The 16,087-nt window shown below is 37.7% G+C and overlaps 1 protein-coding gene across 10 annotated transcripts in view; it reads right to left on the reverse strand.

Moving 5' to 3' along the window:
- Nucleotides 1–16,087, reverse strand: part of MPDZ (multiple PDZ domain crumbs cell polarity complex component) — an 88,948-nt gene that overhangs the window by 39,558 nt on the left and 33,303 nt on the right. For all 10 annotated transcript variants that reach the window (XM_054053611.1, XM_054053609.1, XM_054053616.1 and 7 more), the window contains 8 exons: nucleotides 15,093–15,239; nucleotides 14,324–14,485; nucleotides 13,224–13,409; nucleotides 10,937–11,146; nucleotides 9,216–9,332; nucleotides 6,617–6,763; nucleotides 3,522–3,809; nucleotides 2,990–3,107 (listed from right to left, as the gene is read on the reverse strand). In XM_054053611.1, the coding sequence (XP_053909586.1) occupies nucleotides 2,990–3,107; nucleotides 3,522–3,809; nucleotides 6,617–6,763; nucleotides 9,216–9,332; nucleotides 10,937–11,146; nucleotides 13,224–13,409; nucleotides 14,324–14,485; nucleotides 15,093–15,239 (1,375 nt within the window). The remainder of the gene's footprint in view (nucleotides 1–2,989; nucleotides 3,108–3,521; nucleotides 3,810–6,616; nucleotides 6,764–9,215; nucleotides 9,333–10,936; nucleotides 11,147–13,223; nucleotides 13,410–14,323; nucleotides 14,486–15,092; nucleotides 15,240–16,087) is intronic.

Genomic DNA, 16,087 nt, shown 5'->3' on the forward strand with positions numbered 1-16,087 from the left:
TACCCAGTGAACTTCCACTATCTTATTACGGCCAAAACTCGTTTTTATTCTTCTTTTTGTGTGCTAATATGGAAGCTTTCCTCTACTAGCAAGATGAAGCCACTGAAGTAAGAGCAACCTATAGAAGAGTAACTTTTGGAGGCAGTAACTACTCCACTATGCCTTCTCCTAGTTTTGCATGTAAACACACGGCTAGCAAAGCATTGGGAGTGTAGCTGTGTGTCCCAAGCCCTTATTTTACTTTCCAGAGTGTGAGTGGAAGGAAGATGACAGTTACGCAAAGTAAAATGTCCCAGGTTACTGACTGTGAAAAAATATTCCAACCATTTATATACAAAAATGGCTACAGAAGACAAGAGACTGAGCAAAATTTTTTATTGACCTTGACCTTGAGAGACAGACTAGCTGAACAAACTTAGAAAGCAGCTATAACCCCAAGGCCATGCAGACTCACTCAACCATACAAACATCTGCCTATCTACCAAAAAATAAAATATTGTAATCATTTGAAGAACATCATGAATCCGGATATTCATTTGTGCTTTTTAGGGCTCCTTCCATTAAAAAAAAAAATCTCCTACTAGTGTTGGTTCCTTAGCACGTACTTGCAGTTGAGATCAACATAGCTGTGTATGAGAAGCTGCCCCTGAATAGCAAGAAACTGCCCAATAAGATTCTTCAACACAGGAATATATGAACCTCTCTGTTTTGCTATATGGAAATCAAGGATATTTTCAGGGCGGTTGGTGCTCACAAAATCAACCCTGCCTACAGCTGCTTCACAGCTTTTGGAAAAACTGCAAAACCCATCTTAATGCTATATTAAACCGATGGAAGAATAAGGTATTACCACTGATTGATGATACATATTTATGATTTGGCAGGTAATGATGTCAGCTGTGGTCAGATGCAATTTAAATATGGATGCATCAGACTTGTGACACAAACACACAATACCACTGATTTATTGCCTTGCTATTAGAAAAAGTAGACATAAATTGCCTGTCACCTGCCTCTTAGATTAGTAACATCACAATGTCAAGCACTTACAGGTGACAATTCTGGGGTGGTTCCCCCAGCGTTTATACTCACTCCTTCCAACAACCATCTCTTCACAGATCTGCTCACACAGGTTACTCAATCAGATCTGAATGTAAACACAACTCTGAAACAGATGGGTCTCCACCAGAATACAGGCAGCATGCACCAAAAAGCAAACTACCAAGGAAGCAGCTGAAATGTGGTTTGAAATTCTGAACCTAACCTTGCTGCTTGGTTAAGCAAGCAACAACAGTATTATTGAGGGTAGTGTAATAACACTTTTGAAAAACACCACCCTTGGTTTCCAGGCTAACATCTTCATTACAACAGATATGCAAGGCTGATGTCACACTTTGGATAGCTACAGTTTCAGGTCAAAAATTCAAATGACCCTGTCAAATTTCCAAATGAATCACAGGGGACAATAGCATTTCAGCTCTTCTTGCATATGGGTGCTCCTGCCTCTTACCTTATAGATATCACAATCAAAAGGTTAGAGCTCCAGCTGTGGCTGGATTTGAAGAGCTGTTGCAAGCTATGGGTGACACCATTTAAAAGGAAAAAGTGCCAGTTCTCAACTGAAATAATTGATGCAGCTGCAGCTTTCAACATCATTCACAGCTCTTGATTTAGCTCCTTTTGTAAAAATGAAAGTTAAAAGCAGTGCAGCCATGTGTGTAAATCGGTCGCTGTGCCCAGGCAGCTTACCAGGCCAGAGCACACTGACTGGAAGAAAAAGACTAAAATCAAAAGGCAGGAGGAAGCATTATTCACAGTCATTCTACGTATACACGTATGTAATGTCTGCCAACATGCACTCCACCCCAAGTCTGTGGTTTTATGCTGTATAACTCTTGACACGAAATTTGCTTTGTATGTTCACTGCGCTTAAAATACATACACACATGAGAAATACTGTTCCACCGAGTTAAGAGGTTATTGGTAAAAAAAAATCTTTAACAAAATCCAAATGCCTGGAACTGCACTGTGGCCTGCACTTCATACAGCCTGGCAATGAGGCCAATAAAGACAGTAGTTACACAAGGACCTCATACTAATGAAAGTAAAAACTTAAACCACATCAGCCTTGCCTACAACTTTATATTTGGGGAGGCTGATTTTAAACCAGATCAGTTCCCAATCAGTTTAGAGGCGGGCTGTATTAGGTGATAAGGGGCAGACTGTGCATCCAGCCATCAGAGAGTACTTTATTCCATACAGAAACACTCATCACAGCACCTCACCTACCTCTGCACAACAAGAGAGTCCTGATGGATGGCTGTTTGTGAACAAGCAGCCCGTGGTCTGCTTTCAGGGTGTTTTCTATGGACAACCCATCTTAACCCATCTGCAGAGACCCTGCAAAGAGCCAGCACCCACACAAACTTGAGCTAAAAATACTAGCTATTAAATGTATCAAGGATCTAATTTTCAGAAATACCGAGGCACTTACGATACATATGCAAATAAGGAGAAAGGAAGTGAAAAGCTTGTTCAGACCCTTTTGACCATCCTCAGGAAAAAAGATCATTGTGTTTACATACATTTAAAAGTCTAGCTTGCAGCTATTGATCAAAGTGTTGTTCTCAGTACTCTCTGGCTGTATCTAATCTTTCCACTATATTATAAATATACAGACAATTTAAAAAAAAAAAACACATGAAAATTCTTCCATTAATATTTAGGAATGACTAAGCTTTACAGGAGAAGAAATATTCTCAGTAAGACTGGACACTTTTACTTTTGCGTTCAAAGTTCAGTTTTACTTTTGTGAGAGTAAATGGATCCACTGTCATCATAGCCAAAGAGCAAGAGCAGCAAAGAATGATATCCTGCTCCCCCCACTAAAAAGAAAATGTTCAGTCTTTACTAATAAAACAAGAGATGAATAAGAAAAAAACAGAAAGCCATGTTCCTGAACAGGTAAGAAATATGTTGGCTGTCTTACCTAGACTTGAATTGCCTTTTGCAATAGTGATAGTCTTCTCATACATGTTTTTGACTGAATTTGGGGTTGTGGCGCTTCCCTCCAAAGATACCCTCTTCTCCATCAAAAGCATTTGATCCTAATACATGGGAAAATAGCATCAGTTCAGAATACAGAGATAAAAATACGACTGGACATACTAACTTCAACTCATCTTACCTTATACAAAAGATAGGTGTGTAATTAATACAGATTCCTTAGACAGTCATTGGAAAAGTCAGTCCACCAAAGATCAAAGAACAGATTTTTATATAGCCCTGTATCACCAGTCTCTGGGAGATAACTATCTTGAAGCCATAAATTAACTCCTGTTTTAGAAAGGTCTAAATCCATAAGTTTTGAGGTGAGCTACCACATCTGACAGACATTTCTAAAGGAAGAACCATACAAGGCTGTTGGCCAGTGTCAATTTCTGTAGGAGAAATGTAGGCCCTTCTATAACTTTATTATTATTTAAAAAAAAAAAACAACAACAAAAAGAAAAAATCTTAACCTTTCCACTGGGATCAAGCTGCTTGGTAGTAGCAAGGCTTGTAGCTAGTGGAATTTCTGATGTTGTCTGAGGTCCAGTCCATGTAGTTGTATTTTCATTTTCATTTTGGTTGATAGTTGAAAGATCCAGAGGCAGAAGGTCCTCCTTACTAAAACCAGTTGCAGTTTCCAGGCAATTGCCCACTACAGACTTTTGCTCTCTCATTCTCTGATTCAGATCCATGTCATACAAATCCTTGTCAGACACATGGAAATCAGCTGAAGCATTTGAACATTCCTCTCCAACTGACTGTTAAACACAGGAGACAACGAACAATCAGCATTCTTTTGTTGGATAATTAAAACATACATTCATGCTAAAATCTTAAACGGAAACCAATCTTTAATTTAAACATTTGTTGTAACATCAGAGTCTTCAGTAGATTCCTAGAGGCATTTTAGAGTAAAATTTACTGGATTCCTCAGACAATGCCCTCTGTTTTAAAATACCAGAAATTAACGGAAAAAAGTTCTAATATGGTACTCATCAGAAAATCTCCATTAACTTTAGCAAAGCAGCATCCACTCACACATTCTCAAACTAGGCATAACCCCATCAAGTCATCAAAAATAAACCACTCAATTGTTTTCCTCAGGCAGAAGAACTTCACAAGACCAAGGTCCTTCAAAACACTTAGCAAGCAAAGAGCAATTTCAAGGATGCAATCCAATCATCCATTTAACTGAGTACATGCATGTTTATATATCCTTTCCAGAAATAGAGGGAGAAGTAAAAACTCAGCGAAATCTCAGCAAAAAATGAACACAAAGATTTTGAACTGTGACCACAATGGAATACTATGATGCCATTACAGAAGCTTACACGTTAGAATTTATTGCAAGTGTATTAATTACGGCTGCAGTACTAGGATTAAGTTCTCTACACAACATTTATTCAGTCTTTCAAGATGCCAAGGTCCTGCATTTCATACATTTTAAGTGATTTTTTGAAGAAAAAAAGATCTTCAAAGATTCTCTAGCTCAACTTTCAAAATAAGTACTTTTTAAAACGTGCAGGCCTTTAGATATCAGAAAGATACATCAAGGACTTAGAGGCCCTGTTTCAATATTAGGGATTTTCCTCAAAAACGTAGTAAATAGTCACAAGAATGCTTGACTGTTTTAGTTCCTCTATTGTATCAGGATTTTGAGATATTTTGCAACACTTTGTATCAAGGGCCTTAGGATTAGTTTTTCTCCTCTTCAATGAAGTGTATACACGCTTGGCCTTTCCTTAGATAATCATTAAAAAAGGTTCATCTGTAAATAATTGGTTTAAATAACATCTGAGAAGCTAACTGAGCAAAGCATAAGTACAGCTAATTTGCGTGATGTAATCAATGAAATAGTTTTTTGCCTTTTGAAGAACAGAATATCAGAACCATAATCTACTTAAATTATTTCATTAGGCAAATAAAACAGGGACATCTACTTTTAGGTCTGCCTTGTATCCATTTCCACATCAGTGAAAACAAGACCTAGACTGTACTCAACATTTATTCCATATGCCATTTATACATATTAGAGTTACAGCATATGACCATTTAGATTTTTGCTTCACTTAAAGAAGACCCAATGCTGTAATTTTAAAAAACCTTTTAAATAAGATTCCAGGAATTTGCAACTAGAGCAACATATGGCCTCATTAAATCATTTGCATGACTTTAAGAATTTTTTGTAATCACCTGTTTTGAAAGTGACATCAAAGGCATTCAGAAACTGTTAACTCCCCTGCAGTCAGAAAAAGCTGAAATACCTCTGGGTTGCTCTAATCATCTAATAGTATTTTTTTTATTTTTACAAAATTTTATTGCTATGTTTGATTTGTGAAGTCACTCATAACTGCAGAGTATAAAATGTTAGTTGATAAGAACTTAATACATGCTTCATTCCGGTGCACAGACAGGAACATGAAAAAGTGAGGACAATAATCTTCAAAAAACACATGTAAATTGATGCCATCTTTAAGTTAATGCTGAAAATAACTTAAGACTTTCTAGAGCCTCAACGTGATATATAATGTAAATCCAGTCTCTATCTCATAAAATGCTACTAAGCTGGCAAAACGCATAATCCGTTTAAGTAACAATTATAGAGTTAAACAATGCAATCTGTCCCACTGGCACAGCAGAGATGAGCTCTTTGGTGGATTAGGAGAAACCATTAGAAGATGAAATTAGCTTTCCTACCAGTGCCTTGTAAGGGCTCAACAGATTCCAGAAGGGATAAAGGGAGTTACTGCAGCTCAGGTGTAGACAAAAAAGCTGCAGCTACTCTATAAAGATCACAGACTGCAAACTCTGGAAGAAATCCCTACAATGTTAATTTTTAAAAGTGACTGCTAGGAGAAATGACTTGGAAGACTCTGGATTAGCAAAATATATCTATAGATTGCCAAGAAAAAAAGAACATGAAAACCCGTGGAGAGAAAAGAAACTCCAACTCTGATACAAACAATCAAGTTATTATGGGTATGTGACCAGCAACAAAAAAAGATACTAATCTTTGTAATGCTATTAAATAACTTATCTTTCTTTATTGACTTTAAATAGAAATTATTAATGATCGGAGGTTTGATATATACAGACTTATGTACAGCATCATCATGGACATTTAAGAACACATTAAGTTAGTGAATATATTAACTATGAAGCATAAAAGCAAAGCTTAGGATGAACACTTACTCTTGCTTTTCATACCTAAAGTATTATAGACTTATGCAGTTGTTTCATGTTACCACTCTTTACTATGCTCTGAAGTAATAACAATTAAGTTTCTGTAGCAGACTGCTCACCTTAACTTTAGCAGCACAAATATCTCACTATACTTAACCAAGCTATACCAAACACAAACCAAGCTTTCAGCTTTCTAGCTGACCCCCTCTTCAACACAGACATCTGAAAGACAACAGCACTATGCTACACAAAACTGCACTTTAATCTGGTAACAAATAATGCAGTCTGAACCGGGATGACATAAAACATTTATATCTAATAATACAGCCTTTTTGCACTTACAATGAAAGTTTGTCATCAATAAAACCATCCTCCTTTTTACCTTGGGAACTGGCGATGGAAGAGAGAAGCTGTAGTTCAGCTCACCGCCATGCAGGGCTATCATTGAAGCCTCAAAGACGTCACTCCCTAGTGAATACTGTGATTCAAATGTGGACTCATCCACTACATCTGCCTCGCTGGAGTCCACCTAACAACAAAAGCAATTCAATCAGCCAGGCTATCTGTTACCTTCACACCATATAAGCCTCAAACACATGCACCTCATCTGCTACATACTGACTCACATTGTTCTTTCCTTGCTCCACCATGTTTTATATTGAAGTTATATTTGCACACCACAGTAGGAAAAATTTCTGCTTCCAGTTTCAATTCATGTTACTATATCTTCAGAGGTTGCAAAAGAGTATAGGAAGTAAAGTTGAGAGTCTCAACCGGCATGAGTTGCAGGGTTGAGGCAGGCTGATGCCTGTTAATAGAAGTACAAAGTGTTGGGAGAATTCTGTTGTACTCTCTGGCATCAAAATTTGTATCTGTTCAAGGCTTTTTTTTTTTTTTTTTTTCCTGTTAGCACTGAAAAAAATAATGAGCTTCGCTTAGTGCCCTTAGTCAGGAATGTTCCCTCCACTCAGCTTCATAGCTGTGGTTGTTTTTTAAAGGGGTACAAAAAAAAAAAAAGTCTCCTGAAACTGTAGTAGTTTCCAATATATTTATTAGAAATATTTGTGATAAGATATTTTATGGTATCCAAAATATTTTACGTTTGAGAACAAGATTATTAGTGACAATTCTCCTGTTGTACATGAGAAATAAAATTTTAAAGAGAGTTCCATTAAGTCATGCGTAGTATTTTTTGCCTTATTTTTTCTTAAATTAGTTTTTTTCAAGATATATATACTTTCAAATACTAGAAAAAAAATTAAGTCCTAAAAGAGTTAATATATACATACTAAACTTTGATTGTAATTTCATCTCCCCTGGCAGCACTCAAGAAAGTAGCATATACTACCAAAAATGATCAGTGAGTTCAGAGACATGACCACATTATAAACTTGTATGAAGCAGCCATGAACCATGCTATGAATTCATTATGCCAGATTCACAAGAGCAATACCAACAGTCTGCAGTGATTCAACATATTGATTCTTCTAGGGGGTATAATCAATCTATTTTTTATTGTCTCAATCTTAAAAACTTAACAGCTAACTCAAACTGCTCTTTTGGTGTACTTTACTCTCAGCCCATCTTCTGGAAAATGCAGACTACTGTTACTGAAGCTACACCTTAAAAAAAGGATTGTGAAAACAGGGGCAGACCTACAAAATATGAGTGTAGATTTATCCATGAAAAACAGTATCTCGTGAGAGTACTGTGTAAACACATCTTCAACTATGACTGCACATTCAATTTCGTATTTTGTACATTTAATTAGGTAACTGACAGAGACAACTATTCAACCATATTATTACCTGCCATATATTTTCATTGTTCTTTCACAATTTTATTTTTTTGTATGCATCACAGATAGAAGTCAAATTTTTAAATACCTAAGCTTTAATCTGATTTTTCAACACACCTTCCATTGAAAGATATTAACAATATTTAAACTAGCTTCTTCATATTTCTTCTCAATGAACAGAATAAGGCAAATCCTATTATCTAACTACTGTACCAATGTAACAAACTGCACAATCAAAAACAGGCAGTCTTGTTTACAAGGAAGTTATTAAAACCAGCTTGCCATTTGGAAATGTGAAGAAACACTAAACATAGCGGAATCGGTAAATGAGATATTTTTGCCTTGGAAGAATCCATTTCAGGTTTTGTTTGGTTTGGGGTTTTTTTCCTAATAAATTAAGTGTGACCTTTAGTAGAAACTGGTTCCTTCCTCATGTCCCCAGAAAATCAGGGCCAAATAGCTTCAATATCAGGCCCAGATCAACAGAAATAAAAAGGAGAAAGCACACCTGGAATTTATATACTGGGTTTGAGAGGCAGGAGGTGTTTTGGGTTTTTGTAAGTCCTATTTCCTTTCTCTTTTTTATCTGTGTTCTTATTGGCAAGTTCTGGGCTATGTAAGGCACTGAACGCTCAGGTAAGCTGCTCTGGTTGTACAAATGATCACCTTTTGACGTTGCAAATCTCATCATCACTGATTGATGCTGAAGTCTAAAGAATACTATTAGGAGGAGGCATTGGCAGCTTTTGAAGACAGAGAGCATTTTTTTTAAATCTGGATTACGTGCAAAGAGAGCACTCCAAAAACTTTTCAAGGCAGAGAAGAGATGTATTGTGATATAAAGGCAAAAAGACTTATTTACAAAATAAGCACACAAACATTTCTCTATACAAGGTGAGATTTTCAAGGGGAAACACAGTGCATGCAAGGAAAAGTGAGGAGCCGTGCAGTTTTGAAAATCTCAGCAAAATACTTCCTTCTTTTCAAGCAACTAATACATCAGATATCAAATTCATAGCTCATGCAAACGGCAAAAATCTCCAGATGCCAGTTTCTCCTCACTATGGTAGATAAATAACGTGTGACAGTAAACACAAAAATAAGCATCAACAGTGACAAAGCAACCCACTTCATCAGAAAAAGCAAAGACTTAAGAATATCTTTGGTAAGTTGGGCCACTAACCAGAGCCAGCTCAGCATGGAAGAGGGCTGCATCAGCTGGCCCCTCCTCCTCAAGTGACTGGGCAGTGTAGAAAAAGCAATCTTCCTTAGCAGAGACACAGCCCTCCTCTGGTGAAAGCTGCAGAAAGAATGAAGCTCGGAGTTGGATGGCTGGCCAGGACACAGGGTGTGCAGAGTGCATTATGTGGCAGGATTTAGAGAGGCAAATGAATTCCCAATGCAGCAGAGTTCATTTCAACCACAGTGACGGTGTTTGGGTAGATAAGAGATGATTTTTCCTTTTTCAGATTTACCTGAATAGATTCAGTTTTACACCTCATTTGACACGTCCTGTAAATGTAAAAAAAGGCCTATCCAGACATACCACAAAGCCCACAGCTTAGTCTAAATTAATTTTCAGTTTCTGTTCTTATTAAATATATACTAAAACTGCCACCAAAGCTGCCACCGGGGTAAAAGCCTAACAGCAGAAGCCTTCACAATCTTGCTTGCTTAAGAGTAATCCTGTTAGCAAGCAAGAAGACTGCACCCACTGTCTATTTTAAGATTGTGTCTGCCAGGTGGAATGGCATCTATAGCACAAAACATTACTATTCTGACTATAAACCAGCAGCTCTTCTCAACATAATTTGGTACTAGGTGCATTCAGCCAGTAGTGAAAAAAAAGTCACTAATTTTTCAAAATGTTTAATTAATTGGCAAGCACAATGACATACTGAAGTGCAAATGCTAGATGTTTAAAAATGCTGTGAACAGAAACAAAACTTCCATGCACCTTCTTTTTTAGAGTGACATCTCACTAAGTGTGAAAAAGATGACTTGCAAGACATTTCAGTGTGAAACTCAGTCTCCCCTACAAAAAGTGAATTTAAAAGAAGCATCCTCTTACTATGAAAAGGAGAGTTTCTAACTTAAACATCAGTCATTCTCTCCCATCCTCTCCACAAAGATCCACTAAGAATGAAAATTCAGTATCTGCACCCACACGGATTACAAGATATTCATTTCATGACATGCAGAACTGAAAAGCAAAGACTGTATTTGGCCATACAAACATGGTAAAAGGTACCTTCTTTGCAAGTATAAGCTGATGTCATTCTACAGATTGCAATCTAGCACAGCAGGGACACTAGTCCTCTAGCAACTTTACTAACACACTATCTCAGTAACCCTAGGTCTCCTTCAACCTCAGTCTTCTAATTGTTGCAGACTACCTTCCAAAATTAAGCCTGAAATTATTTAATGATTATATTAAAATAACCAGTTGGAGGTATACAAACTGAAGACTACTCACCATCCTTTAAAGTAAGCATTCTAAATACCAAGACTGCGTATGTACTATACCTTGCCAAACAAAGCCATAGGCAAATTTCAGATAAACCACAAAAAAATAAATTTATGTCACTATCTCACACGTTAAGAGAATCTTGTAAAGTATACAAAATTATGCCTGGCAACGTGCAGCCCTGAAAGACTGTGCTGGTTGCAAGACACTTCTCTGTCTTCTCAGCTGCAAGATAGGTGTGCTAAGTCCTGCAATCACTACACCAGTCATACACTACACAGGACACTCCTACATGCAAGGACATACAGGAAATTCCTAAAGACAGTTTCTGGATGTTTTGAGCCACCCAAAGCACATGAAGTGTATCCAGAAGTCAGGATCATAGCATACCAGCTTAAATAACACAAAAAGTACCCATCAAATTCCCAAATCCTTACAGGTAGTGGTTTGGCAACTCCTATTTTTACTGTCCCTGCTGGGGCTCCTTTCAGGGCTTGTACTGCTTCCTCCAGGCTGCCATTTTCCAAGTTGATATCGTTGACGAACATAAGCCGATCTCCAGGAAGAAGTCTGCCATCTTGCTCAGCCACACCCCCAGGAACTAATGAGCGAATTACAATTACGATGTTTGCTGGATCAATAGGATCCTAATTAAACAAATGAAAGAAAAAAATTCATTTTATTAACTCCTTCACATCTTGAAAGGCTAATTTTTATGCATAGCTCGGTTATTAAAAAAGCTGGAGCTCTGCTTCAGATGAACTCTCAGCAGGAACATACCTTGCTGCCTATACTGCCCATACATTTAGACTACCACCTATTTTTAATCCTTAAATGTGAAAATTATTACTCCTTTCTATTTGATGCCCCATCATATATCTCCAGCATAAAATATTGATAAATTGCAGACTGCTGTCTGTACTGAAATGAGAAATTATATACCAGAAATTCAAATACTTCCTATCACAATGACAGCATTGCAGAATTATCTTCCCTTATACTCAGTGTTTTGGGAACACAGCTGGGCAGTACAGCCTGGCGCAAAGTGGGGAGGAGAGAAGGGGAGGGGAGGGGAGGGGAGGGGAGGGGAGGGGAGGGGAGGGGAGGGGAGGGGAGGGGAGGGGAGGGGAGGGGAGGGGAGGGGAGGGGAGGGGAGGGGAGGGGAGGGGAGGGGAGGGGAGGGGAGGGGAGGGGAGGGGAGACTCACTGCTGGAGATAATGCTTAATCCTGAACACTGACATCCTCCTCACTGCTCTAACAAGTATTTACACTGTGTCTTTAAATGATATTGTATGACATAGTTTTTGAAAAAAATCACCTCTTTGGTGTATGGCATAGTCTTGGGGTAGGAAATTATGCAGACTTTCCAATAGGTCTGCATTATGTGAAACATGAGGACTGTGTCACTATGAGTGTAACTGTCCTTACCTTTAGACACTTTTCATTGGAAACTAATTGAAAATTTGATAGAAACAGCACAATACAAAGATAAATCTCACTATAAACTTATTGTTCACAATCTTAGATCAAAGTAGAAACTTCAATGACAAAATCAATTGTTTTAACCACCCCTCGAAGGAGAGAACATAGGACAAATCACAAATATTATCACACCAAAAAAAAGAAAAAGGTTAAGTTTCAGAAAGCTCCCTAGAGCTGAGCGCAGAAGCAAACTCACATTTGCAAAATATATAAAACAGTTGAAGGTACTTCCCACAACTCTTCATTATTACTATCCAACCACAAAATTCCCTAGCTAACCACCCAGGCAACCACCCTTTCTGTCAATGCTTTAGAAGATGCTGATGTGAAAAAGTGCTTTACTTTGTGTTGACATGGACTCCAAGTACTCAGGGTCAGCTATGGTGTCTCACTGCTCTTCACCTTTATCAGTGTGCAAATGCAAAATAATGCTGAGATACAGATTAATAACAAGCAGTGCCATGAGGGTGTAACTTCTACCTAGCATGGACCTGCAAGTACAAATGTGTATATTCTTAGGGTCAAGATCCAGCAGAGATCTGGGAGGAGACTGACTCCTGCAGCAATACCTATGAGCAGGACAAAAGCCTACACTGACCCACAGAAAAAATGGCAAAACTACCTGACTTCGAACAGACTAAAACAGCTGTGATAACTGTGGACAGACAGAACATTTGTTCTGATGAACTGAAGGCAGGAGACAGGCACTGAAATCTTCATCACACCTTGAGATATCCAGAAATTCCAAAGTCAAACACAAAATTAAGGGGCACGGGAGTTGCCATATCCTGAACATACACCAGATATGCAAGTGAATTACGAACTGCAGTTCTGGATTTTAGTAAATCCTGCCTTAAGCACCTAAGTCTTTTATTGGATCTTACCTTGAGCACCTCACTGCAGGTACAAAATACATGGCTAAATGCCTTGATATTCTGACTACTTCATTCACTTCCCCTGGGTCACTACCAGGCAAGTTTTCTGAAGATCCTAATATATTATGGATTATCTATTCTTCTGGGCCAGAATTACCATTATCATGAGAACCCTTAGCCTTAATACAATTAGAGGAGTAAGTAAAGTAGCTAGTGGGATGGCTACCAGTAATGATACCCATGTAGCTTTATTGCATTGCATGGTTTGCATGGACATTTACTCTTAAAATACGTAGTTCATATTGCGAGATCCAAACAATGCAAAGTATTTTATCCTCTACTCAAAGAAAGGAGAGTAGAAATTACCTGGTAGTCCAATATGCTAAATCCAAGTCCCGTACTTCCTTTCTCCAACTCAATTTGCTGTACTTCTGTTTCCCACATCGCCAAAGATGAGCTCTGCACCTCTTCCATACTCTGACCCTCACCAGCTATTTCCAAAGCTGTACCCTCTGTGTCTGAAGAGCCAATGAATCCAAGTTTTATATGAGCCTGAGAAAAAGCCAATAAAATGCAAATGTTTGTGAATCCATGAAAATAAAACTGTTCATGAAGAAAGAGTCAAAGACCAAAGATAAAGTGCAAGCACTCAGAGTTAGCAGACAAGTCTGATAAACCTATCATAGAATTCACATATCCTTGTGAAAAAATAGCTCTGCTGTAAGAATATAAAAAAATCCAGTGGAAAAAATATTACAGAACGGAGTATCTGTTAAATAAAAACTTCAGAGAACTTCATTAGTGCAGGTATTCAAATATACAGGAAATATTTGTTATTAAACTGCATACCTAAAAATACGTCAGGAGTCAGAACATTTTAAGAAAGAAAACATACATCCATACACATGCATACGTATTTCTCTTCCCTTGGTTTCACAGAAAATCTTAGCAACAATAAGCTGCATTTGGTGCCTTGCCCAGAAATCAGAATTAACTCTCTCTTTTCATACAAATGCTATTGCTTTGTATACTAAATGGCAGACCATTCCTACATGTTTAGTACAACAGGCTGCCCAGAGCTTTGCACTTTGAGTAACAGAACTGTTACTCACAGATTTCTGCACAATATAAACCCAGAAAGCTAAGTTCAAAAGCAGATTTAATATATTCATATTCTAAAGAACACATACTTTGGTCTGCCATAGCTCCAAGGCCCACTCACAAAACCTAAGTAGTTGGGTAGATTGACCTGTGCCCCAGAATGCTTCTGCCCATGACCTAACCAGGCTTGACAGGTTTTGGTTGGCCTACAGTATGGCTTTTAATCAATGTAACTTGCCTTTTTTTGTTTATCTGGTTCCAAGTCCTAAAATGTTAAACATATTTCTAATCTTATACAAGAACTTAATATGATTTTTCTCAAGGAATCAGTCATTGTCTTAGTGATTTTTTTTCAGAAGAATTACCTTTTCTGTGAGCTGAACCTCAGATAGACTCTCCAGAACTTCTGGGTGAGCGATGGGGGGAGCTACTGGACGACAGCACACCATTGTCACCTTAATAGGCAGTTCTTTCAATATGTTGACCACATCCTTGTGGTTTTCTCCAAGCAAAGAGATCTCGTTCACCTCAGTAAGCAAAGAATACATAGTGGTTAGACGTAGGATAGATAAAAACGGGCAATAGAAGAAACCAAAACAATCCACTAATCACCTATTTTTCTTAAAAAAAAGAAACATGTTAATGGACATTGTCAACCCTAAATTTGTACTCCACTTGGAGTAGAAATCAGCACCAAAGTAAGTTTAGAACTGAATGGATAGCCTCATAAACTACATGACGCCGCCCTATAAACACCACATACTCTGCTCGCCCATGTTTCTTGTGTTCATGTGAACCAAATTCACATTTTAATTCTAAGAAAGTCTTTTAGAAAAGTGAACAGGTGTTTAGTCTCTCCACAATGTAGAGATATCGAATCTTAATGCTTTTGCTAGGTATTCTTTTTTGGTGGCCTTGAACACATCTGAAAAATCAGCTGAGAGATGTATGTAAGAATATGCATTCACATACATATTAGTAATTACCTAGAAAGAGACTGCTCAAGCACTTCTGATCACAGCTGGTATGTAGTTAGTTATGCTACACTCCCAATGTCATAACCTGTGAGAAGCAAGTCACTGCGAAAAAAAGCTCACTGAATGCAGACTAAGACGAAGTAGCATTTTTTCTTACTTCCAACAGCTCATCTCCACTGAACAGCTTGCCGCTTCGTCCAACTGGCCCCTCTGGTAAGACAGATCTGATGAAATGATGTCCCACTGTAGCTTCCAGGCTTATCCCCAACCCACTGCTTTCGCTAAATTTCTTAACTACAGCCACCTAAAATAAGATTATGAAATGGTTACTATTGACACATTTACAGCTGTACTTGTTATAATGAGGTGAACATTCCAGAAGTGAGAAACCAGAAATAATGTCATGTGTAATGCAGATTTTTAGTCTGCAAAAGCATACAAAGTTACTAGCCTAGGTTTTTAAAGAAAACCAAGGGAATAACAACTGCAGTTTGAAAGAGAGAATCCAACTTTAACTTTCCAGTAAGATGAGAGGAACAAACAAATAGCCTGATAAAACCTAAAATCTGCAGGCCACATTTAGTCAAAGTTACACAATCACAAAATAGTAGATTATTCTGGAAAGGCAGCTACTGTTACAAATTCAAAGACTGTTATCCAAAAACCACAACAGATCAAAACACGCTGTGTGGAGTAAAACGATTATGTTGCCCCCTGCACATAGGCAGAATGCCAGGATCACAAAACTACTCTTAAAACCTGCCTGTAGGTGGTGCTTCAGACTCTTAGGCAAGAACAACAAGAAAAGCCCCTTAAGCACAGTAACTTGAAATACAGCTCAATTCAATATGATTTATGTAAGATGGGGAAGAGGCTCTGCACTGCATTTATGTAAAAAGATGACAAATGCCAGGATGAGGGAACAGTCAGGCAGAAGCTGAAAATTTGATCACACACCACTTCAGCATAAAAAAAAAAAAAAAAAAATGGGAACTGTGTATGACAACAATATATCTAATAATACATACCTTTACAGAGATTACAGTTCTGGCATATGATTTTGAAATAAACTAAGATACTAAAATAAATAAATAAATAAACTAAGATACTAAACTCAGATACTGCTTTTCAAATGTATCTACAGTAAATGTC

The sequence above is a fragment of the Cuculus canorus genome, chromosome Z (genome assembly GCF_017976375.1).
Source record: "Cuculus canorus isolate bCucCan1 chromosome Z, bCucCan1.pri, whole genome shotgun sequence".
Lineage (NCBI taxonomy): Eukaryota > Metazoa > Chordata > Aves > Cuculiformes > Cuculidae > Cuculus > Cuculus canorus.